Source organism: Hemiscyllium ocellatum, chromosome 36 (genome assembly GCF_020745735.1).
Source record: "Hemiscyllium ocellatum isolate sHemOce1 chromosome 36, sHemOce1.pat.X.cur, whole genome shotgun sequence".
Taxonomy (NCBI): Eukaryota; Metazoa; Chordata; class Chondrichthyes; order Orectolobiformes; family Hemiscylliidae; genus Hemiscyllium; species Hemiscyllium ocellatum.
The window spans coordinates 12,961,476-12,986,973 of record NC_083436.1 but is presented as its reverse complement, the minus strand read 5'-3'; the positions used below and the strand labels follow the sequence as shown (position 1 = coordinate 12,986,973).

Genomic DNA, 25,498 nt, shown 5'->3' with positions numbered 1-25,498 from the left:
ATCAGACTCTATTTTCTGCCCACAGATGCTACTAGATCTGCTGATCTTCACCAGTAGTTTCTGGTTTTGTTTCAGATCTCCAGCATCTGCAGTTCTTTACTTCTAAACAGTAACATAAAGCAATGTTAGTGGAGTCATAATTATTCTGCAAGGCATTGGGAGAAAGCTCCAATTGTTCTTCAAGATGGTGTCATCAAATCTTTTACATCCGCATTGGAAGGAAGATGAGATCTGGATATAATTCTCATCTGAAAGATAACACTGTGGACTCCTTTCGTAATGCACTTGAATACCAGCCTTGATTATAGGCACGGTGATGAAATCCAGAATTTTTCTGTACTCTGAGGGAATTGCACCTGCACAGAGCTAGGCCTGAGTTCCTTCGAGGGCATTTTGCCAAGTGCTGTTGGAGAGAGTTTAAACTAACTCTGCAGGGGGTTAGGAACCAGGAAAGATCATCTGAGAGTAATATCGGTGTGCACGAAATGCCTGGAGGCACATATAGCACTAGGACAGAGAATGCTAAGTTGAAATGTGGAGTCAGGATAATGGAGAAAGTAAAACATTTCTAAATCAGGGTTCCACAGCATATTTGTGTTTAGAATATGGTACATAAGTGTGGTGAGTTACAGATGCAGATTTCCATGTGGAATCATGATGTTGTGGTGTTAACAGATATCTGGCTGAGTGAAAAGGAAGCAATGAGGAGGGGTAGTGGTATTGATTAAAGGAGTGAATTGCAGTACTGGAAAACTGGCTATCCCAGAGGGTTCAAGGGCTGTAATGTAAGCATTACCATTTTGTTGCAATGGACAATTTTCGCTAACTGTCATACTCATTGTGTCAAGGGCAGAGAGAGGCAAGCATTATTAGATTTTATTCTGAAGAATTTTCTTCAGTAATATATGTCCAGTCCTTTAAGAAAGGAGCCACTGCTAGATCTGGCTGTTAAGAACGAGACCAGCGACGTAGATCAAGAATCAATGAGGAGCATTTAGAGAACAGTGACCAGTGTATCATAAGGTTTAAGACGATGGCGGAAAAGGACAATGCGCAATCCAGATTAAGAAGCATTATTTGGGAAGAGCTGACTTCAATGAGGCAAAAAAGGAACTGGGTCTGCAGCCAAGGTTCGATAGGAAAAACTGTAGCTGAACAAGGTGATAGGAAGGTTCAAGAAAGAGCTTGTTCAGGCACAGTCAAGGCACGTTTCCCTAAAAAGTGAAAATAAGGCAATCAAATCCAGAGCTCCCTGGATGTAAAGTAAGACAGGAATAAAGATAAAGGGAAAAAAAAAGTGTCCTTTGACAGATTTTGGGTAGAAAGTATAATTGAGAACCAAACTAAACACATAATCTTAAGAGGGAGGTGAAAAAGCAAATAAGAGAAATGGAAAGGGATTATGAAAAAAAACTGGCAGCTGACATAAAGAAAGAGTCCAAAGCCATTTACCAGCTCATAATTAGTAAAAAAAATAGTTAAAAAAAGGAGAGTGAGGCTGCTTCAGAACGAAAAAAAAAGAGATTTACAAAGAGAAGCAGAGGGCATGCCTGAGTTATTAATTGAAAAGTATGCATCTGTCTTTACCAGGTTATCTAGACCATGGTGACAGAGAAGGAAACCCAATCACAAGTTGGATTCAAAATTAATATGGAGGAGGTATTTGCTAAGCCATTGGGACTTAAAGATTGACCAGAAATCTGGACCAGATGACTTGTATTCAAAGATATTGAACAAAGTGAAAGTAGAAATTGCAATGGCATTAGCCATAATCTTTCTGTCTTTCTTGGACTTGTTGGCAGTGCCAGATGACTGGGGATTATAAACATTACACGCTTGTTTGAAAAAGCTTGAAAGAAAAAGCCTAGAAACTACAGACCAGTCAACCTAATTTTAGTAACATAAAACGAAGAACTGGAGATGCTGGAGATCTGAAACAAAACCAGAAATAGCTGGTGGAAAATCAGCAGATCTGGAAGCAACTGTGGACAGAAAACAGAGTCTGATAAACAGTCACTAGATTCAAAATATTACAGCTCAACCTCGACACTGGGGAAAACTCCGGAAATAACAATTTAGGATAGATGTAATAGTGACATGGATGTATACGGCTAATTAGGGACAGCCAACATGGATTTGTTAAGGGAAATTCATGAATAGCTTACATTTCAGACTCCTTTGAATAGATAACAGTTGACGAGGTTTATGCTATCGTTCTGATATACGTGAAATTCTGAAAAGGCATTTGATATCGTGCCATATAACAGACTTGAGAAAATTTATAGTCCATAGAATGAAAAAAGTTATTCGCAAAAATGGATACAAAATTGGCTGCTGAGTGATTGGTAACATAGAATATTGTCTAATGCATATTTTTCTGTCTGAACAAAGATTTAGCAGTGTTCCCAAGGGTTAGTATTTGACAAAACCTCAGGAATTAAGGCAGATTGGAGAAGCTGCGGCTGTTTACGTTGGAGAGAAGAAGGCTGAGAATGGACTCAATAGGGGTTTACAAAATCGTAAGAGATCAGGACAGAACTAGCAGAGAGAAACTGACCCTCTGCTAAAGAATCGAGAATTATAGGAAACAAGTTTAAAGTGGTTCACAAAAAGATGTACATCTGATAGTATGAAAAATGCTTTTCTCACCAGTAAGTGATTTACATCTGGCATGCACTGCCCAAAACTATGATTAAAAATCACATGACACCAGGTTATAATCCAACAGGTTTATTTAGAAGCACAAGTTTTCGGAGCGCTGCTCCTTCATCACGCAATTTGTGGGGCAAGATCACAGCACACAAAATTTATAGTAAAATACCAAAGTGTCATATAGCTGATGCAATGTACTGAACAAACCTAGATTGCTGTTAAGTCTTTCATCTTTTAGAATGGATTGCAGGTTTCAATTAACTAATATGCAACTCCCAGAACTCCTTTCAAGTCATATTCCTGAGATAACTTAGGGTTTTATAAAAAAGGTGACACCTCCGCTCAGACACTGCATTAAAAGGTGTGAGGTTAGAGTCTGTCTGACCTTGAGTCAGACTGGTTTTACGTCCAAAGTAGGAATTTATAAAATGTTACATGGACTGACTGCCTAAAGATGGTGTGCTTTTTGAACAAATGCAAGTTCATCCCATAGGCATATACGTGTGTGCGTGCGTATGAGGGAGAGAGAGAATGCATATGTGCATGCATATGACAGAGAGAGTGTGGTGTGTGTGTGGAAAAGAGGGAGTGAGTTCCTGAGTATGCTTGATTGTGTGTGCGTGCAAGTGTGACAAAGTGTATGCCTGTGAGAGGGTGTGTATGTTTGTCTGAGAGACAGCGTGTGTATGAAAGAGGGTCTGCGGAAGTGTGATTGTCTGTAAGCGTGTGTGCATTTGTGCATGTGAGAGAGTGTATAGTGTTGTAGGATCACCTGTAGTGTGACATAAACCCAAGATACCAGTTGAGGCCACCCTCATGGGTACCAAACTTGGCTATTAGCCTCTGCTTGGCGATGCATGTCACACTACAGGTGACCACTACACTACATACTCACACACTCATGCACACTGACACCCAGACTCTCTTACAAGCGATCTCACTTACACACTCAAGGAGACCCTCTCTCCTACAAAGGCTCTCTCTCAGACAGAACTACACACCCACACTTGTGCACACCATCTCACAGGCATATACTCCATCACACTCGGGCACACACTCTACCAACCATGCACACACACCCTCTCTCTCCACCTCACATACCTGCACACACACATAAATCCATGAGGTGAATTTGTATTTGAGATTTGTATTTGCAGATTGTGTGCTTTTTGAACAAAATAGAGTGTATCTGCAAATACAAATTCTAAGTGATTAAAGATTTAACAGCAACTAGTTTTCTTCAAGACATTACATCAGTTATATGATTCTTTGATCTTTTACTACAAATTCTGTGTCCTATGATTCTACCTCACTAGCTACCTGATGAAAACGTAGCGCTCCGAAACCTTGTACTTCCAAATAAACCTATTGAACTATGGCCTGGTGTTGTATGATTTTTAAACTTTATCCACCCCAGGCTAACACTGGCACCTCCACATCATAGAAATATGATGGAGGCAGTCCCTTTGAAGCATTCTAACAGGCATTATTTAATAAAAATAAGATGCAAGGTTCTGGGAAACTGGTGGGAGAATGGAACTAAGTAATGATGTTAAATAGGAGAGCTACTGCAGTTATGATGGGCCAATGGCCTTCTACTACACTAACAATTCTACAATTACTGATCAAGCCAGAAATGTTACTGGTTATATTTGTGAAATGGAGCTCCAAGCATTACTAAGTGGCAACATTGAATGAAAGGTGCGAATTGAAATGCTTTCAAGAGATCATGAACAACAGTTTGGAGCCCACTGAAGATGAACAAAAAGGTTCTACACTGTGGGTGAGAATGTGAGAGAGAGAGACAAAAACAACCTCTCTATTAGCAGTGCTGCAGTTAGCTGCACTTCTGTAAAGGTAGCTGGACTAGACACGTTCTATGTAGCGGACTCAGTGAGGAGCGAAGAATGTTTAGATAGCTCAGTGCAAAGGGTAAGGTTTTGAGAATTAGTGGGCAATTTAGTGTTGGAATTGGAGCTGTAAGAAGTCAATGTGAGTGACAAATTGGAAAGGTTATTTTTCCTCTGCGTAGGGAGGAAGCTGTGAGAAACCTGGAAAATGACTGATAGCACTAATACTTCAATGCAGTAGGAAAGTGGGAGTTGAAAAGTTCATAAACAGTATTTGCTTGATACCACTGAGCACAGTTGGAGCTCAGGTGAAAAACTTGGCTTAACTGATTAGGTGAGATTAGTTGTAATTGCTGGGTTACTCTCCGGAGCGTCGGTGCGGACTTGTTCATCCGAAGGGCCTGTTTCCACACTGTAGAGAATCTACTCTAATCTATACTGTAGATATCATCACTGTTCTAACACTGTGGAGTAAAATTACTGTGGATTCCATGAAGCTGTGGAATTACATGGCTTATTCTCTTGGTAAGTTTTCTGCAGCTCATACATTGTCAACTTTAAAAACAAAAAAACTTACTTTCCCTAGCTATACCATAGCTCTTCTCCCTGGAATGGGACTTGAACACATAACGTTCTGACTCCAAAGGATGAGGATTACCATCGAAGCAAGGTGTGCACGTTGCACAGTGACTGACTTGCAGGAATACCAGGCTGTGGCGATTTAACATTGTGACATTGTTAACAAGCAGGAGATAGCACCCCTCAGTGGAAGGAAGTCTCATGCTTGAGAGCTGTCAGCCAATCTGGCTGACTGAAGAAAACATCATCAAATCATAGGGGAAATAAATTGGGCTTTTTTGTAAGTAGAGAAGTCTTCAACCTGGGCAAAGAAGGTTTGGAGGGTGTCAGCCAACAAGATAATAAAAGAAAAAGAGACAGCAAATGATCTTTGTATGGATTCCCTTAATGCCCACTCTTTCTACACAGCCCTTTCACAACTTTGGTGGAAAATTGGGTTGGCTGCTCTCATCCATTTTGCACCATCAAGAGTAATAGGTCATTGAGATGAGAAAGAGGCTGTTCATTTAGCAGTTGGGAGCCTCAATAATTTGGCTGATGCCTTGTCTGCCCACCATATTATGAGAGAGCTGATCAGAGGTGGGTGGGAAGGTTATTTTATGTGGTCCCCACCAGCCCAACTCAAATAGCCCTTCCAGGATTGACTGTAAAATACCTGCTAAATGCTGTGCAACATACCCTGTACTGCCACACTGACTGAGATTAGTTGACCGGCTAAATGGTATGAATCAAATCTGCTTCTGTCAGTCAGTTCTACACGAGACAGCAGACACAGGAATCTGGTAGTTAATGACAATTCTTTTTACTTGCTTCGAATGAGACTACAGGTTCCTCTTTAAAGGGGAAGTTCTGTAAGCCTTTCATTTATTAAGATCTTCAATCAGCATAAATCAAACAGAAGTGGAAGAAAATTACAAACATTTTAGTTTCAACACGAATTATGTCATATCTACAATTCCTTTGCCTTAGAACCTAATTGCAATGCTGCACTATCCATATTGCACTTGATTAAGAATATATGAGCTGAAAATGTGCTGCTGGAAAAGCGCAGCAGGTCAGGCAGCATCCAAGGAGTAGGGGGCCTGAAAAAGGGCTTATGCCCGAAACATAGATTCTCCTGCTCCTCGGATGCTACCTGACCAGCTGTGCTTTTCCAGCCACACATTTTCAGCTCTGATCTACAGCATCTGCAGTCCTCACTTTCTCCTAAGAATATATGAGTTAAAACTATAGTGGCAATATGCAAACTAATTGGTGGTTTGACATAAGTTCGACCAAGAACAAAGATGCAGTAGATAGATATCAAGTAAGTGGAACTTACTTCCAAGCTGCCTGTTTATATTCAAGAGTATTCTGTGTAGTGAGAGCAAATGACTTCCCATTTAACTGTTAATATTGCATTTCAAACCCAACAACAGCTGCACATTATCAACAGATGCCTTAATGGACAGCTTCCTGTTTGTTGCATGATGTAAGTATAAATAAAGTTAGTGCTTATTTCCTACCGTAAATAGAAATGTTTTATTGTGTAAATATTCTTTGCAATATCTTTTACATTGTGTGTGAAAAAAGTTTCCATGTGATAGTTTACCTTTAAATGGATTTGCAGCTTGCTTGTAAATCTTAATGGATCCTATCAGGGAGATTTGGGATACCATCCTCATCCATAATGTCATCAGGGGACTTCAGAAAATAGTCAACCACTTCTCTGTGAGAGGCCAATATCATTCAGTGTTGGCAAATAACAACAAACTGGACTAAGATGGAAGATCTCCAACTTTCAGTTTGTTTGGTTCATGAATGCAATTCATTTGTATCTTATTTTCTTCGATTTTTGTGGACTGTGTTAAAGAATTGCTTGTCTTTTGCTGCAACTTAATTTCTCTGAACTGCACTGGTCACACTGGCTGGAGCATTTTGGGGCCTAAGAACTATTGTATATGTCTCACAATCAATGTACCAATATACCATGGTAAACTAATAGAGAAAGCGAAGTCACGTGGTGTGCAGGATGTTCTAGCTAGGTGGATAAAGAACTGGTTGACCAACAAGAGACAGAGAGTAGTAGTTGAAGGCAGTTTCTTGAAATGGAGACAGGTGACCAGTGGTGTTCCACAGGGATCAGTGCTGGGGCCACTGTTAAGACCATAAGACCATAAGACATAGGAGTGGAAGTAAGGCCATTCGGCCCATTGAATCCACTCCGCCATTCAATCATGGCTGATGGGCATTTCAACTCCACTTACCCGCATTCTCCCCGTAGCCCTTAATTCCTCAAGACATTGTTGTTTGTGATATACACAAATGATCTGGAAGAGGGCACTGTTGGTATGATCAGCAAGTTTGTAGATGACACAAAGGTCGGTGGAGTAGCAGAAAGCATCTGGGACTGTCAAAGAATACAGGAGAATATAGATAGACTTGAGAGTTGGGCAGAGAAGTGGCAGATGGAGTTCAATCCAGGTAAATGTGAGGTGATGCACTTTGGGAAGTCTAATTCTAGAGCTAATTATACAGTAAAAGGAAGAGCCTTGGGAAACATTGATGAGCAGAGAGATCTGGGAGTTCAGGTCCATTGTACCCTGAAGATGGCTGCACAGGTGGATAGAGTGGTCAAGACGGCATATGGTATGCTTGCCTTCATCAGACAGGGTACTGAGTATTAGAGTTGGCAGGTCATATTAAATTTGTACAGGACATTGGTTCGGCCGCATTTAGAATACTGTGTACAGTTTTGGTCACCACATTACCAAAAGGATGTGGACGCTTTGGAGAGGGTGCAGAGAAGGTTTACGAGGATGTTGCCTGGTATGGAAGGTACTAGCTATGAAGAGAGGTTGAGTAGGTTAGGTTTGTTTTCATGAGGAAAAAAGGAGATTGAGGGGGGACCTGAGTGAGGTTTACAAAATCATGAAGGGTATAGACAGGGTGGATAGAGATAAGCTTTTTCCGAAGGTGAAGGATTCAATAACAAGAGGTCACGCATTCAAGGTGAGAGATGAAAGGTTTAAAGGGGGATACACACAGAAAGTACTTTACACAGAGGGTGGTAGGTGTCTGTAATGTGTTGCCAGCAGAGGTAGTAGAGGCAGGCACAGTAGATTCATTCAAGATGCGTCTGGACAGATGCATGTGAGTAGGTTGAGAGCAGAGGAATTGGGCGACATGTTTAGTCAGTGGATTTGGATTGGCTCAGGCTTAGAGGGCCAAAGGGCTTATTCCTGAGTTGTAAATTTTCTTTGTTCTTTATACCTTTAAGAGGCTTTCTTATGATATCATCTCTGTATTATAGCACATAATCTGAGGGTATAACGATCTCAGACTTCATCTTATCCCAGGATTAGCTGGAACATAATAGGCCACAAGAAGCATCTTACTCTGTGCAAATTAATAATTTAATGTTAGCTGAGCCACTTATATACCTCTGAATGTAATGATTCAATATAATTACTACCTGGAATAAACATCTTAGAGCTGCAATACCATAATATCCAAGCCCAATTTCTTCTGTCATGAGGAATAGCATAAGCATTGTTGCCTTGGGTAAAATATCTTGCTGGAAGCAAAATCACATTACAAACCTCACTGAACCAATTACACAAGCTGAAAGCAACCTGGAGGATATTTTGGTATAGGATTACTTCTGTTCCTTTTGAGTCCACAGAAATAGAAGTTTACAACATATTTGACTACTGCATTACCAACCTCTGACTCTTTATGTAAGGATTGAAGCCCTAGAAGCAATCACACTTCATTTTATCACAGACACTTTACTCAGTGGTTAAAAGGAAACTGCACTTTCCAGCAGTCTGTTCCACTGGCACAAATGTAGCTGTGTTGAACTTCCATCTTCCCGTGTTCTAATCGAGAATCCTATCAATGACAATCCCATCTATGAGAACTCCCAGGGAATAGGATTATTTGCATTATCACTGCTAACATAACAACATTGTGCACTAAAAAGACAAACGGTGATGCAGAATCATATATCCCCAACAGCACTATTGAGGTCCCACAAGTCTCTCAAGAAAAGCTGGCCCCTAACATTCGTGGTAAATTGTGCTGACGGTTGTAGTGAATGAAATGAGATAATTCATCAACAATGTACCCAGGTGCACCCCCTTCATGTTGAGAGGCAGGCAAGGATGCGTGGTGAAATTTCAAGGAGAAAAGCAAGTCAGGTGAAATCTGAGCAAGTGTGAGATCTGTCCCAAATTCCTCACAGCTTTCTCCTTCGGAAATGGGATAGAGAGGTTTTAAAAGGGTTTCTGTTTTTCAGTTGCAAGAAATTCAAGATCAAAATCTTCATCCAATTTCTACATTGTGTGCTATTTGCACGGGCACTTACTGCAAAGTCAAATGATGCAGCACTACTCCTAGGCACAAACATAGTTAGTCTGGCATTATATTTAACTTTATAAATACATGAAGAAAAATAAGGAGTTATGGAAACTCTGTGGCAATAAAACAAAATCAGTCAAACTAAAGAATGGTATTGTCTAGCATCCTTGTGATCCCAGTAATACTGGCCCCTAGCTATAAATATCCATCTAGGATCATGTGTCACTCCAGAGATTGCGATGCTAGGTTGAAGGAGGAAAATATTCTGATTATACTTAAAAGATCACTTTTAATGCATAAGTAAGTTCTAAAGTATGGTTTACTACAAATTCTGTTTGCAAAATTTGACTCTTGTTACCTTTAAATTGACATCTGTGGCACACAAATACAGGTCTGGTTTGAGCTGTGTAAGATAGCATGTTGGTGGTTTGAGTATGCAGAGATCATCTGTGGGAGGTATGCAGGCTGCACAGTTCATGTTGTCAATCAGCATTTACTACTGATTGGACACTAATGCTGCTGATATGCCATTAAGTGCTCAATTTAACACCAGCTTTTAAATGTGCACACATGAATGTGCAGCACCACAAACTACTTCGATGTTCAAGCAAAAGTTGACAATCTAATCTCACGCAAATTACAGAAACAACTTCACAGATGCATTAATATCCCAGTCCATGCAAGCTCAGATTCAAATTTCTTTCCAAAAAAAAGCAGGCAAATGTCAGCTCATCTCAGCAACTAATGACTTCCTTAAAAATTGTAAAGATCAAAGAGATCTCAGAATTTCAGTAACATGTTGCAAACTACCAAGGGATTCATTTCTTTGCTGAAAGGTGAAGCTAACCCTCAATACAGTCTGTTCTGCTATAATGCAGTAGTTCTGTTCTTGTGGAATCCTGTGTTAGAAGAAAATTATGTAAAGCAGCACCATTTAAACTAATGGGGCTGGAATTGCTTTATAACCTCTACATATTTTAAAATTTCACACTTTAGAAACAGTGTCCCCAATTTGCCAATCATGTTGTAGCTGATTTGTGTGAACGGAACAAGTGCTATAGCAGAACGACCTGTACCGACTGTGGCCTTTTGGGCAAACAGTGTATGGCTGGACCCCTGAAATGCAGTTGGTCTTTTTTTCCATGGTGATACTTTAAATCACCACTTTCCAAATTCTAATGCTAAGTCAATGGAAAAAACATAGTGGCTCAATTCCAACAATTAGAAAGTAATAACATTCACTCCCAGGGAATAATGCTGATGAGAATATTTTTTCTATGCCAGGTTAAATCTAATGGCAGCACAGCTTGTAAGTTTTTTTTATTTTTTTAAAAAACCAGCAAAACACTGTCTTGGTGTTGGCTTTTCTGCTAAATAGTATCATAGAGACGTACAGCACAGAAGCAGACACGTAAGTCCAACTCGTCCACATTGACCAGATATCCTAAACCGATCTACTCCCATTCCCCAGCACTTGGCCCATATCCCTCTAACCCCTTCCTATTCATGTGCTCATCCAGATGCCGTTTTAGTGTTGTAACGGTACGCATGTCCACCACTTGCTTGGCATCTCGTTCTATACACGTACCACTCTCTGCGTGAAAAATTTCCCCTCCAGTCCCTTTCAAGTATTTCTGCTCTCACTTTAAATCTATGCCGTCTAGTTTTGGACTCCCCTAAACTGGGAAAGTGACCTTGGCTTTTCACCCTGTCCGAGCTCCCTCGTGACTTTATAACCCTCTACATTGGAGACATATGTAACTTCGGCCATCATTTTAGTCACTGTGCACTGTATCCTATCAGAACTGGAACCTACACTTCAACATCTTTTACGGATACTCTCTAGACAAATAATCAGTTTAAAGAATTACAAGTAACAGTTTACAACTATTTTACAATAAGGAGTCAAAACAGAGTTGACAGACTATACTGATTCACGATTCTAAGACTCAGCCAATAAATAAAACACTGGTTGGACATGAAATACAAACAATTGGTCAGCAAAAAAAAAATGATGGGATTTGAAGGGGCCCTTGTCTGGTTGCCAGATCGGATGCTTACTGATCCCGTGACCTATCAGGTTCCACATAGGAGAAGATCAGCTTGTGTAGATTAGGAATAGACGATACCTCTGAACATGTGACTTAGAGTTATACTTATAGTTAACACCAAATCTTATGTACAATGGATGTTGTCTGCCCACACAGATCCAATGTAATTTAGTACTTTTTGATGAAATGCATTTTGTCCTGAAAGAATATATGCCATTTAATAAGATGGAGGCAGCTGCATGATTGTAACTATTTTCTAGCCACAGTCATTCACTGCAAGTGACTGAGGCAAGGCAGGCACATTGTAAGTCAGCAAGTAATTGACATCAATCATTGTATACACTGCTAACCTGAAGCACTATACCAGAATACTGCAAATGCAAACAGAGACTGTAAGTGACTAAATTCTCAAGGGTTTAACATTTTTACTATCACTGGCTGTAACTGGCACTCAGATAGCATAGTTAACTATCAGCAATTATAACTGGCTGTTGGAGCCTGTACAATGATGAAATATTGTAACAGACGGAATTAGATAGTGACCAGCTGCCAACGCTTAGAACAGACTGTTGAAGAATGTCACTAACCTTAGGGCTGTCAAAGACTCTAACCAGCTGGACCACGAGTAGCAGTACCTCCCTTTACGTGATTACAGTTAACAAATGTTCATAATATATTGTGATTTGTTTGAGTCATAGAATGTCCATACAAAGTGGAACCAAGCCATTCTGCCCATACTGACCCTCTGAATAGCATCTCAGCTAGACCTACCTCTTCCCTGAAACCCTAAATTTCCCATGGCGAATCTACCCAGCCTGCATAATTTAGCTTGGCCAATTCACTTAACCTGCACACTTTTGGACTGTGGGAGGAAACTGGAGTACCCAGAGGAAACCCACGCAGACACAGGGAGAACGTGCAAACTCCACACAGTCACATGAGGCGGAATCGAACCCAGATACATATTTTCACGTCTTTACAAACAGCCTTAAATGTAGGGGACTTGATCAATAAGTTTGCAGACAACACTGTTTGATAGCGAGGAGGAATTCTCAAGCGTGAAGGTGTGCAGAAAAGTGGCAAGTCAAATTTAACCTGGAGAAGTGTGAGATGATATATTTAGGGGAGGTCAAACAAGCAAAGAAATACAAAATAATGAGAAGAAAGTGAGGGATCTTGAAGTGCATGTCCATAGAGCTCTGAAGGGGCAGCACTGATTAATAAAATGAATAAGACGACATATTAATCGATGGACAGAACGTAGGAGGAAGGAGGTTTTGGTGGAGCTGCGAAAAAAAACACTATTTTGACCATAACTTAAGTACTATGTGCAGTCCTGGTCACCTTACTACAGAAAGGCTGGGGCTGCACTGGATAGGGTGCAGAGACATTTATTAGCATGTTGTCAGAACTGGAAAATTACATCAATGAGGAAAGAGTGAATAGGCCGTGTTAAGCTTTCTTTGGAAAAGACAAGGCTGAGATGAAACTTGATTGAGGCTTTCAAGATTGTAAGGGGCCTAGATGGTTTAGATGTGGAGGTACCTGAAGTTGCACATCCTCCCCGTGTCTACGTGGGTTTCCTCTGGGATCTCTGGTTTCCTCCCACAATCCAAAGATGTGCAGGTTAGGTGAATTGGCCATAGTGCTAGGTGCATTAGTTTGAGGGAAATAGGTCTGGGTGGGTTACTCTTCGAAGGGTTGGTGTGGACTTGTTGGGCCGAAGGGCCTGTTTCCACACTGTAGGGGATATAATCTAATCTAATCAGGTCTAATTCCTTAGCAGAGGGACCAGTGACCACGGAGCACAGATTAAAAGCGATTGATAGAAGGATCAGAGGCTACCTGAGGAAAACAATCTTAGACCACAAGGTGGTAGGAGACAGGAACTCACTGCCTATTGAGGTAGAAACTCACTCAATCATTTCAAATGTATCTAGATAGGTACCTGAAGTCCTGTAACCTCCAAAGATGTGAACTGGCTGTTGAAAAATGGAGTTAGGTCGGGTGGCTCATTTTTGATTGAGCAGAGTTACCTCCTCTATACAATTTTTCCTACATTTTCTAAGTGTTTAAAATACATTAAGAGGCGGAATATATACAGATGTGAGGACAGAACAGAGGAGTGGCAGTATGTGAATTGTAACAGCCAACATGGGCCCAATGTGCCAAATGGTGGACAACAATTCATCACATAATTTTTCAATAAATCAACTCCCTTCCAGAACATCTTTCATTTTTCAACAATACTCTATTATTACTTGGTGTTCACACGACAATTGGACAGCCATTCCCATCAGCAATAGAATTTATCAATCTGGGTACCACATGCCCATATATTAATATACACAGTCAGGAAATTCTCAGCAGCGCCTACCTGATTTTGCAATTTTTGATAGAGGCAAGTGAGGCTGCCCAAGCAACACAAACTAGTAGTGCCAATGGAGATTATATTTGCTGTTGTCATAACAAAACAGAGTGAAAATAGCAGGGTGAAAGAAGCACTCTCGTGTGACAGATTGGAGTATCTTGGGAGCATTAGTGTAACTACTAAAAGCCAACCGAATGATTCTCAGGCACATGGTTACATTCAAAACAATTGCCAACAAAAAAAAATTGTTCCCAGTGGAATATGTTGCAGAGATGTTCTGTAGTAGGAGGGCAACTTTGAAGCCTTCCGTAATGAAGGATTGGATTTGTAAGACTTTGGTTGCTGACAGCTTTGATCTGGAGACTCAATGGCAGGAGATCAGCTCATCTGAATCTCAAAGGCAGGGCTGCTTGTATCAAACGAGACATCCCTTCAGCTATTTGAAAGAAGTGAGTTACTGAACATACCCAACTCAGCCATGCTTGTGAACTCACAACACAGTGTCCAATATTAGATTCAATTCTGTAATTGGACAATGTTTGATCGATAATTCTGAGTATGTGAAGAATTATAGTGATGACCAATTTATGATCAGGCATACACTGTGACACTCTTGCATGTACTATAAGCTACATATATTAAAACTCAATACCCCATTTTTTGCAGACAGGAAAAATACGTACATGTGGGCCTGTTTCAACTTAATAGAATAATCATTCACTGATTCAAATACCCTGACCAACCACAGTCAACCTGCCTGGATTGAAATTTAAACCAATGGTGACAGTGAATTGTCAATCAGCATTAACTAGTGTATTTTCTATGGCAATGCCTATCCCAGCCAGAGCCCATCTGCACTCTCCTCTTGCGCAGTCTCAATGTTGGCTTTGGATTAGTGCAGTATCTTGATGAGTGTAAGATTAAACACTCACACAAAATTTGACCTCTTTTCGACAATACTCAAATATCCAAATCACAAATCCCAATTTTCTCATGTATTAAAAACTTAATGACTGGAAAATTCCACGCTGCATATAGGGTTTGCTGATCTCTGCCTGATTATTAAAGTATGTTCTCATTAGCCATGAGTTTAACATCATAACCAACAAATTCAAAATATTTATAATTAGCAAGGTATAATACATGCACATGCTACTTCAAAATGTAGTTGAGATTTTACCTGCATCTGTAGCAATAACAGTCAGGACAAACTGTGCCATGGTTTCCCGATCTAGGTTCGTGACCAGACTTAGCTGCCCACTGGGTGTCAGAGTAAAAGCTCCTTTTCCATTCCCACCAACGATGGTGTATGTCAGCTGACTGTTTAGCCCTTGGTCATCATCACGAGCTACAACCTATGGTATAAATCCACAGGATACGTAAGTCGAATGAAGTGTATAAGTAATGCGTGAAGCAATGCGGAGACTCCACATTCACCACTCTGTCAGCTATGGTCACTTAGAGAGAACTGAATTTCAACCCCCATTTACACTTGGGTTGAGGTTGTATCATTTTCTAAAATGTAAGAAATCTGAAATAGGAACCAAACCCACCTTGATTCAATCAGTTCTGATTTAATTTAAGGGAGTGGGTGGGGGATGGGGGTTTGGGGAGAGGTTGTGGGACAGGGTGCAGGCAACCAATCTGTACATGGGGAAATAGAATAATGAATTAAATATTATAATAAGCCTTCATGCCATCAGTTAATAGCAATTCCACATTAACCATGAGCAGGAGTTTCTCAAGCCCTTACAGACATAGCAGCTTAAAGGAGGCAGGATGGACTAGCTGTCTTTCACACAAGGGAACAACACTTCCTTCCAGGTCCAGTAAGTTACCCAGTAAAGCCCACCCAAATCTGACTGTTTCCCTCCACTAACTCCTTTCCCTACAACTGAACTCGTCACAATCAACACCATGGTCCTCAACAATTGGATAAATGCTGCAAGAAGTTACAAATGTGTGTGTGTTTGGCTACCTTGCCTAGATATCACATGCATAACTCACCACCAGGCTAAACCATCGACCATAGAGTCTGAAGCAGGGTTTAAGGCTCTGCAATTATCTGCAAAGTTATACAATTTACATTCATTCTTATCGTAAAAAGACAGGGAGATTGTATCATCCACCATCATGATCTATGACATTGTGATGTGAATTAATAAGGCAAACTAGGGCGATAATTAAAGCAAAATTCAACTGGAAAAGTACAGGGTGAGGATAATTTTCCTTTGATTTTGACCAGAAAACTACCATGAGCTGCTGGCTTTATTCCATTGCTGTCAATGAAAAGGGAAGTTGGGCAGGGTGCATACTGGCAATCAATCCACTACTGCATCACCAGTGCCGATACCAAAACCAAATCCAGTGAGGGAGTTGGGAGGAGATCACTGCATCACGAAAAATATTTTTACATTAATGAACACCCTGACTTCCAACCAAGGTGATATCTGAGGTGAGGCATTGTTTCATTGCATGAAAGTTTTCAGTGTGGGGAACACCTTCTCTCCTTCTGATTAGGTCTGGGAGGGACAGCTTGTGGGAGAATGTCCTGCCTGTATGTCAAAACCATTAAGTAACAATTTATACCCATTTAAAGGGTCCACCTCAATGCTGCTGATTGAGGACTTTCCAAGTGGACAGGCTGACCATCAACTGACGTTTCGTGGGAGGAGTAAGTCTTTGCTTTGTTCCAAAATGAAGAACCCAACATTGAGAAGCGAAGAGCGGCTGACAATCAGCAACCTCCAATCACTGTTTTCTACAACATACCCCACTCCACTCACCAGAAACCCCAATCCTGTCACACAGTCTTACAGCACGGAAACAGACCCTTCAGTCCAACTCGCCCATGCTGACCAAGTTTCCTAAACTAAATGAGTCCCACCTGCCTGCTCTGGCCCATATCCCTCTCAACCTTTCTGTTTCACGTACCTGTCTAAATGTTGTAAATGTTGTGACCGTACCTGCATTTACAACTTCCTCTGTCAGTTCATTCCATTAATCATCATTTACTGTGGTCCAGGAATCCCTGCTGAGGGCCCTAGTGTATTACCAACAGCTGCCATTGCTCCTGCCCTTTAGCCAACAGCTCTCAGGTGTGGGACACAAGTCCTGAACAAACTAGGAGTCCCACTAGCCAATCAAGGACTTAAATCCCTTGGGGCTTCCAAAGAATGGGTCAGTGGGCACACAGACAGATATGCTAGCAGATCTTGAGCCCCTGTTATTCGTATTCAGTTTCTGCATTGGCAGACACACATTTCAAGTGAAGCATTCAAAAAACCTTTGCTCAATCCCTGGTTCAGCAGGGAAGGAAGGTGTCATGGTCTGTGATTGGAAATGAATAAAATGTCTGAAATTAGATCCAGATTGAATGGTGTATGATGGATGAACAATCTTTCTTATCCCTATATTTTAGTGCTGATATTGAAGATTCAACATTAAATTATCATCATGCCTACATACTGGATGATTTCAATGAAGCATAAAATTATGACAGTCCATTCCTCTCTCCAAGGTTTTATTTACAGAGAATTCCCCCACTTTGGATGAAGGCTATTTGTCCCATTGAATCCACATTGACCCGCCAAACAGCATCTCATCCAGACACACTCTGCCCATCCCTGCAACCCTGTATCCATCTAGCCTGCACATTCTTGGGCACTATGGGCAATTTAGCATGGCCAATGCACCTAACGCTCCCGCCTTTGGACTGCTGGGGGAAACCAGAGCACCCAGAAAATATCCACACAGACATAAGGGAGAACATGCAAATACCACGCAGACAGTTACCTGGGTGAGAAATTTGATCTCGGTCTCTGGCATTATGATGCAGCAGTGCTAACCGCTGAGCCACCATGCCACCTCACTCTGTGACCTGTCATACCCTGAGTGAAAATATATTTATTAGTACTACACTTTATTCCTCATGCTTCTCTTTTCCTGAAATTCTTCATTCTTGTTTTGATTCAGTTCTGTCAGTGACCAGCAGTCCTCAGGTTCCTAATTCAAGTGGTGACTCTGCAAGTGTCTAAGCTCTTGCCATGATTATCGAAAGGATAAGTCTCTACGATGTGAACCTGACAGGCAAGGTCTGTCTTATATCCTACCCATGCTTACACAGCTTTCTTTTCCAGAAATGAGAGCCGTGTTTACCAAATTTCTCAAAAGTGGAGGGCCACTGAGGTAACCTAATTTCACTCAGTGAAAGCCTACAATTAAACTAGGTATCATTTATCCAACAAAGAAGCAGATATGATAACTATTTTATGCAGATATACTAACTGTCTCTAAACATTCTATTTACTAACAAATGCTCCATGTGATATTTGACAACACTTTGCATGCACCATTAACACTTATTGTTCTGGACAAAAAGAGAATCAAAGACAGATAATGCTGGAATATTACTCCATTTGATAATGATGCACATTTGCTGGGGTGGCTAATGGTCAGAGCTGGAAACCTATTTAAATAATATAAAAGTACATTCTGTATTATTATCTTGTTGCAGCTGAAGAATTAACAGCTTGATGATGTTTATGTAAACTGTAGTGTGCTCCATTGAAATTTTAGAGGCGCTGGTAAAATTTCAAGACACCTTTTCTGTTCCGTTACTGTAAATGCGTTTATTTTGTCTAGATATTGTCAGGCTGTTGGAACTGCTGATGGATCCATACACCAGTCACAAATAATTTCTAATTTAACATGCATTTTACTTTTGAAACTGATCCATATACAACTAGGGATAGCAATATAAGTTGGAAGCATGGATAATTATTCTACAATCTAACTTGACCACTTTGAGGTTGACTGGAGTTGGTGAGGAGGGTAGCTGGTGAAAAGGGGAAGCCTTTTGGAGTTTTCCTCAGAGTAGTAAGCCTGTTAACTGGGCTCTTTGATATGGTGGATCTGGGGAGAAGGAAATGGCTTGATCTAACAAATGGACTTTTTTCAATCTATTCGTCCAATGATTTCTTATGCTTGTGGCATGAAAACAGTTTATTCATTAACAGAACTTTATATTAATATTTACTTTCATGTATATTAATCAAATAAGCTTTTAACACTTACCATAAATTCTGTTACATGAGCTACACTTTATGCGTTTTTAAAGTCCTCTTAAGTAAACATGTCTGTGATACGCCAGTAGAAGGCTCTCAGAGGATTGTATGACTTTGGAACTTGGTCTCAGAAGGTGCTAGAAGTGAGGTCATAGCACATTTTAAGACAAGGGTAGATAGATTTGTGTTAGCTAGGGGAATTAAGGGTTGTTGGACTTGATGGAATGCGAAACACAAACAGATTAGCCATTATAGTATTGGGTGGTAGAGCATGCTTGAGGGACCAAAAGGTCTACTTCTGTTTCTGTTTCATATGACCATATGATTTACTGTACTTTTGCCATTATGAAAAGTATAAATTTGGGACTGACAATCACACGGGTGCAACATAAACCCCAGATTATGGAGGTTATGATGACCTTACAGCTAAATGCAAATATTGTTATGGCAGATTAAGAAAAAAGAATACAACTTTCATAGTACCAACCTGCAAGATGGACATTGGCAGACTCTGTGTACCCTCTTGTACATGCACACTGTAGGGCGATAGTTCAAAAACTGGGAGAAAGTCATTCATGTCTGCAAGATTAATGTTTACTACAGCTGTTGCAGATTGAGGGCTGCTTCCACGGTCAACTGCTTGGACAATCAGATTATACGAGGGTGTTGTTTCCCGATCAAGTTGCTTGGCGACTGATACTACACCCGTAACGGAGTCAATTCGAAAATCATTGTTTAGATTGCCATGGGCAATGTGGTAGCGAATCTGACCATTAGCTCCTTCATCTAAATCTGTTGCAGTAACTTGGATGAGATCAACACCACTAAGTGTATCTTCACTAAGCTCAACTTCATAGAGAAGTTGTTCAAAGACAGGAGGGTTATCATTTACATCAAGCACGATCACAGTAACGTCCATTGTTGAAGAGAGTGGAGGCTCACCCTTGTCTGTAGCAAGCACAGTCAATGTATAATTCGATACCTCTTCCCTGTCAAGTTCACCCATCAGTCGTACTTCTCCATCTATTGTCCCGATGCTAAACGTGTTTCCTGCGTGGCTTAGTAGTGTGTACTCAACGTAACTGTTCGGTCCACTGTCAGGGTCAGTGGCTTGAGCTTTGTAGACAATTGTGTTCATTGGCGAGTTTTCCTGCATGTAGGCCATCTTAGATGAAATAAACCTGGGTGGGCTGTCATTGACATCCAACAGAATCACTGACACTTGCGCTGTGCTCGTAAGCCGACTTGCTGGGAGGGCAGATAAATCGTGAGCCCGAATCAGCAGGTTGTAGAAAGATTGGCTTTCCCGATCAAGCTGTTGCTTAATAGTTAGAACACCATTGTCATTGATCTCAAAATGCTGCAGTGAATCTCCAGATGCAATGTTGTATGCCAACTGGGAATTGGGTCCTGGAAGCAAAAGGTGAGAAAATATGATGAGCACACCAAACTTCTAAGATAAATGGAAGGATACACTGTAGTCCATTTTAATTTGGATGAGATTATACAGGTGGATTAAATTTGGTTAAAAAACTGGAATTCTGATCTAGGATTACACATAAACACAGTCTTGTTATGACTGTCTTGCTGTACATTTTCAATCATTTTTTAAAACTGTAAAAGCAGAACACACAGTTATATCAAACAAACAATTTCAGGATAGGATTTAGCCACTTTGGTCCTTCAAACCTACTCTGTCATTCAATAAATCTTGAATGATATGAGGAGTCTATATGTCCGCCTAGTTCCAATAACCTTTCACCTACTTGGTTATGCAGAAGCTATTTACCAACCTTCAAAATATCTTATTGTTTTCAGGAAGAGAGTTTGAAAGATCCAGACTCACTGTAAGGAAAAAAAAATCCTCATCTGTCTTAAATAAGCAATATTCTGAGTGTTCTGAAATAACCCCTTAAGTATTTGAAACTGAATCTCTACCAACCTATCCCTGAATCTAATTTGCAAGTTTATTTTAGTTTCTTTTATTCATTTGTGGGATGAGTGTGGCATCGGCTAGGCCAGTATTTATTGTCCATCCCTAATTATCTAGAGGGTGGTTAAGAGTCAACCACAATAATATGGGCCCGGAGTCACATGTAGGCCAGACCTGTTTCCTTTCCTAAAGGACATTACTGAACTAGATAGGCTTTTCTAACAATGGATAAAGGATGCATAGTCATAATTAGACTCTGAATTCTAGATTTTTATTGAATTCAAATTCCACCATCTGCAGTCGTGAAAATGAACCCAGGTCCCCAGAACATTACCTGGGTCTCCAGGTTAACAGCCCTGTGATAATACCAGCTACATCACCTCCCCCAGCTAGATCTTCTTTCCTGTGCTCATTACCACCCTTATTTAAATTTAAAATACTCATCGTGGATCCATTTTTCTCTCCCCTCAACCCAAACATAAAATTCAATCATTATGTTTGCTGCTACAGGGGTTAATGTAAAATACTTTCAAACTAAAGTACAATATTTCAATAATTGTAGCATTGTAAGCATACATTTTCATATGAAATGTTTGCAATTTTTTATTAAAACAACTATTGCGTTAAAAATATCGTGTATATTCTGCATTTATGTAGCTTGCTATGGTGAAATCATATAGAACCTTTCATTGTGTGCCATTTGAGTTATGAAAATACATTTTTAAATCATATGTTGACCATGATTTATTTATCTTGATTAAATCATGTATTACTCATTGTTATTGTAAACTCAAATTCAATATACACTGTGTTGAAACTAAAAGGAATTGCAATAACATTCGTTCTGATTTGCACTGAATTGAAATAAGGGCTCAATAATACATTTTTGTATAATCCCTACAGTGGGGTAACGGCCATTTGGCCCAACAAGTCCACACCGACCCTCCGAAGAGTCTCCCACTCAGACCCATTCCCGTACCCCATCACTCTACATTCCCCTGACTAATTCACATAGTCTACACACGTGGGTGGCACGGTGGCACAGTGGTTAGCACTGCTGCCTCACAGCGCCTGTAGACCTGGGTTCAATTCCCGACTCAGGCGACTGACTGTGTGGAGTTTGCACGTTCTCCCCGTGTCTGCGTGGGTTTCCTCCGGGTGCTCCGGTTTCCTCCCACAGTCACAAAGATGTGCGGGTTAGGTGAATTGGCCAAGCTAAATTGCCCGTAGTGTTAGGTAAGGGGTAAATGTAGTGGTATGGGTGGGTTGCGCTTCGGCGGGTCGGTGTGGACTTGTTGGGCCGAAGGGCCTGTTTCCACACTGTAAGTCTAATCTAAAAAAAAACCCCTGAACACTATGGGCAATTTAGCATGGTGATTTCACCTAATGTGCACATCTTTGGACTGTGGGAGGAAACCGGAGCACTCGGAGGAAACCCATGCAGACACAGGGAGAATGCAAATGCCACACAAGACAGTTGCCTGAGGCTTGAGTCAAACCTGGGTCCCTGGCACTGTAAGGCAGCAATGCTAACCACTGAGCCACCATGGATGCTGAACCTCTGGAATCCCACCCCTAAAATTCTTTTCTTGTCTTTGATTGGATCTTCCCTATAAGCCTATTTCTTAGACCCAAGCTTTTCATCATTCATCATAATACCACTTCTGTGGTTTTGTATTAATTTTCATCTAACTGCACATTCTCAGAGTATCTTGGAATGCTTTTTCCCCATGGTAGTCTGCTGCCTAATGCTCTGAGGTACAAATAAAAAAAATGTAATGTGTCATCAAGGTCTCAATCAAAATCCTTTGTCTGCTATTTTAATGGACAGAGGAATTTGATTTGAATGTATCAAGAATGTCAAAATCACTTAGCATGAATATCTCGACCATTTATTAGACCACCAGTACTACATCTGCCATTAGTTTTAATTGGAACAGATAATTTGTTGCAGAAAATGGTTTCTAACTACTTACTCTCACCCATAAATTCTCATGGTCACTGCTTCCAGGTCTTTTTCTATAAACTTATATTACTTGAGCAGTAAGTTGTGGTACTCGCTGTAGCATTAAAAATCCATAGGTTTTGTGCTGGGTAATATGTTTTACGATGTATCATCCGTCATATCTAGATTACATGTACTCCAACACATGAACAGGCTGTTCGTTGAATTCTTTTCTTGATACCTAATTGGTAGAAAGCATCGTTTTCCCTCATAATGTCAGAATGGAATTCCCACGGTAGTAGAGCACTTCTGATTTTTACTGCAAGCCAGGGGTATTTCATTTCTCATACTTACAACTTTACTATGTACATTACAAGTCTGCAGGACCATTAATACCTTGCTTAGAGCTATTATTCAAAGTGCCTGAATAAAATACCTGGCTAAACCAAAACACCTAACAGAACCAACTATACTCAAAGCTCATTATAACAAAACAGAAGCAACAAATTACATGCTTAACTGGTGTGTACTTAAAGTACATTACTTGAACGCTATAGTCTAAAGTTCCCCAATGAACATGTTTATTGTAAAAGAAAAGACTACTGCATTTTGACAGGACAAGTGACTGCACCGTATTAAGTAATACATGCCTTCTGTGCACTATGTATGCTGCAAGCATTGAAAATTAATGTTGGCATACCAAAACATACAACCAGCTTTTCTTAACCAGTAACACTGGAATTAAAGATATTTATCTCTTCACTCCAGGCATTTCTACTAAGTAACAACCTCCTCACACCATGTTAACAAGCTAAAAATACTTTTGAAGCATTATCTATCAGTATCCACTCAAATACTATAATTGAGCTTGTTTCATTAAGCAGCTGTCCTGATTGTGTTTGACCAATACTGGACAACATCAAATTCTTGCTAAAGACTTGACAAAATTATAATTATTACAGAAACTTGAACAGCGGTAGATCAAACTTCTCGGTGTCTCTGCTTTCCAGCCTAGCTCAATGGCACACTGCCAAAGAATCACTTGGTTAACACACTGACTCGAACTTGCAACACTGAACAATCAGGCAGTGCAACAAGATAAAATAAAAGATAACGTAAAATAAATCTGACAGAATGAACAAACTGAGATCAGTTATGAACCATGAAATAAGCACAAGCTGTGAAAGGAAAAGTAATGCATCTGTAGAAGTGTTTGAGTTATCTTTTTTGATTTCTGCTTCAGCAGTTGGCTGACCTGTTTAAATTGCAAAATTTAGCTGACTTTTTGATAATCTTGTTATCTCCATGTGTTGCAACTCTAATATACAAATGCTCTCATTACATTTAGGATTTGGTTTTAGGTACCTTTTAATTGTTTTTGATGGTTATATATTTTGAAATGCCTTTAGAATGGCCGAATTCTACGATACTAATAAGCATACAATGACATCCAATGAATCTTCAACTTTGAGATGCGCTGCAATGTAGTTTTTACTTCGCAGCTTGGCAAGGTCCAGTAGTAATTCCACAATGGGTTTGTAAATCTGAATCTCAGGCCTGAATGACAATCGGACTTGCCTGCACTTGTCAAGTGTGTTTTTTCAGCAGTTGTACCACATGTGTAATCTGAGATCCAACAGATTATTTACAGTTGTTTATTTTGTAACCAGAAGTAATGCTCATGTTCTTAGGCTATTTAGGGTCATGACTGCCACCAAAATGTTTTATTGCAAATTCAATATTTACTTTACTTCTGTACCACACATGGCAAAAAAAAGTAGCACTTTCAGCATAAATTGGTGAGATATGGAGGTTTATACATTGAATGATATGAGAAGATCCAACAGTATTCAATGTCCTGAACTGAATAATTTTCCAGTTAATTGTACTGCAATGGAGGTGGTACAGCTGTTGCTTTAATTACTTTAAAATATTGTTATTTTTAAGGTAAGCTTTCCACATTTATGAGTTCACTAAACCCTTAAGGTCTTTTGTTTTGTGCTGAGAGAGACAGAGCACATGTTTTGCCTACAGGCATTCTCACAACATTTTCTTTATTGTTTAAAGGTACACGGTTTGGAAGTGGCTTGACCATTCCTCTTGACCATTCCCTCTCCATTAAAGCAAAATGGGAACTGGAAACTGTGAGAGTTGAAACTATATCCTCACACACTTTTGTGCTGAGTATTAAAGACCGTATGATAAAGATTTGTAAGTATAAGAGTTTTAGCACTTTGAAGACAAAATTTCCTTGTTCTAACAAACACTGCTAAAGCACCACTATCATTTTCACTTGCACAGTTGCATTAAGACTCAGACTTCAGTCTCAACTCAGAGAACATTCCCCCCTGCTCCCCTTATGCAGAGACAAAATCTGACCACAAAATATAAATTTATCCAAATATTTACCTTGTGCGCATAATTTTCTGCTGTTCTCAGGAAGCTGATGGTCTATCAGTATCTTCAATGTTAATGCATACAATCAGGAAAAGTTAACTGGGATTATGCCATAAGAGGAAATAAAACAATTCCAGCTGTAAGCCTTTCTGCTATGATTTGGGCTATTGCTAATTTTCAGACATTTATTAATAACTAAAAAAGAACCTGATCATACATAATCAGGTAAGAGTCAAGCTTCTAAAACTAAACTTTTCATTAAAGTGATTGACTTTAACATGAATAACATTATGAAGAAGTTGAAACCTTCCTT

At 40.0% G+C, this 25,498-nt stretch overlaps 1 protein-coding gene across 1 annotated transcript in view; it reads right to left on the bottom strand.

Moving 5' to 3' along the window:
* The window catches only part of fat4 (FAT atypical cadherin 4), a 308,318-nt gene that overhangs the window by 127,240 nt on the left and 155,580 nt on the right, over window positions 1-25,498 (bottom strand). Inside the window, exons 5-6 of the mRNA XM_060851445.1 lie at window positions 19,398-20,320; window positions 15,025-15,199 (exon numbers count right to left, since the gene is read on the bottom strand). Coding sequence (XP_060707428.1) covers window positions 15,025-15,199; window positions 19,398-20,320 — 1,098 coding nt within the window. The remainder of the gene's footprint in view (window positions 1-15,024; window positions 15,200-19,397; window positions 20,321-25,498) is intronic.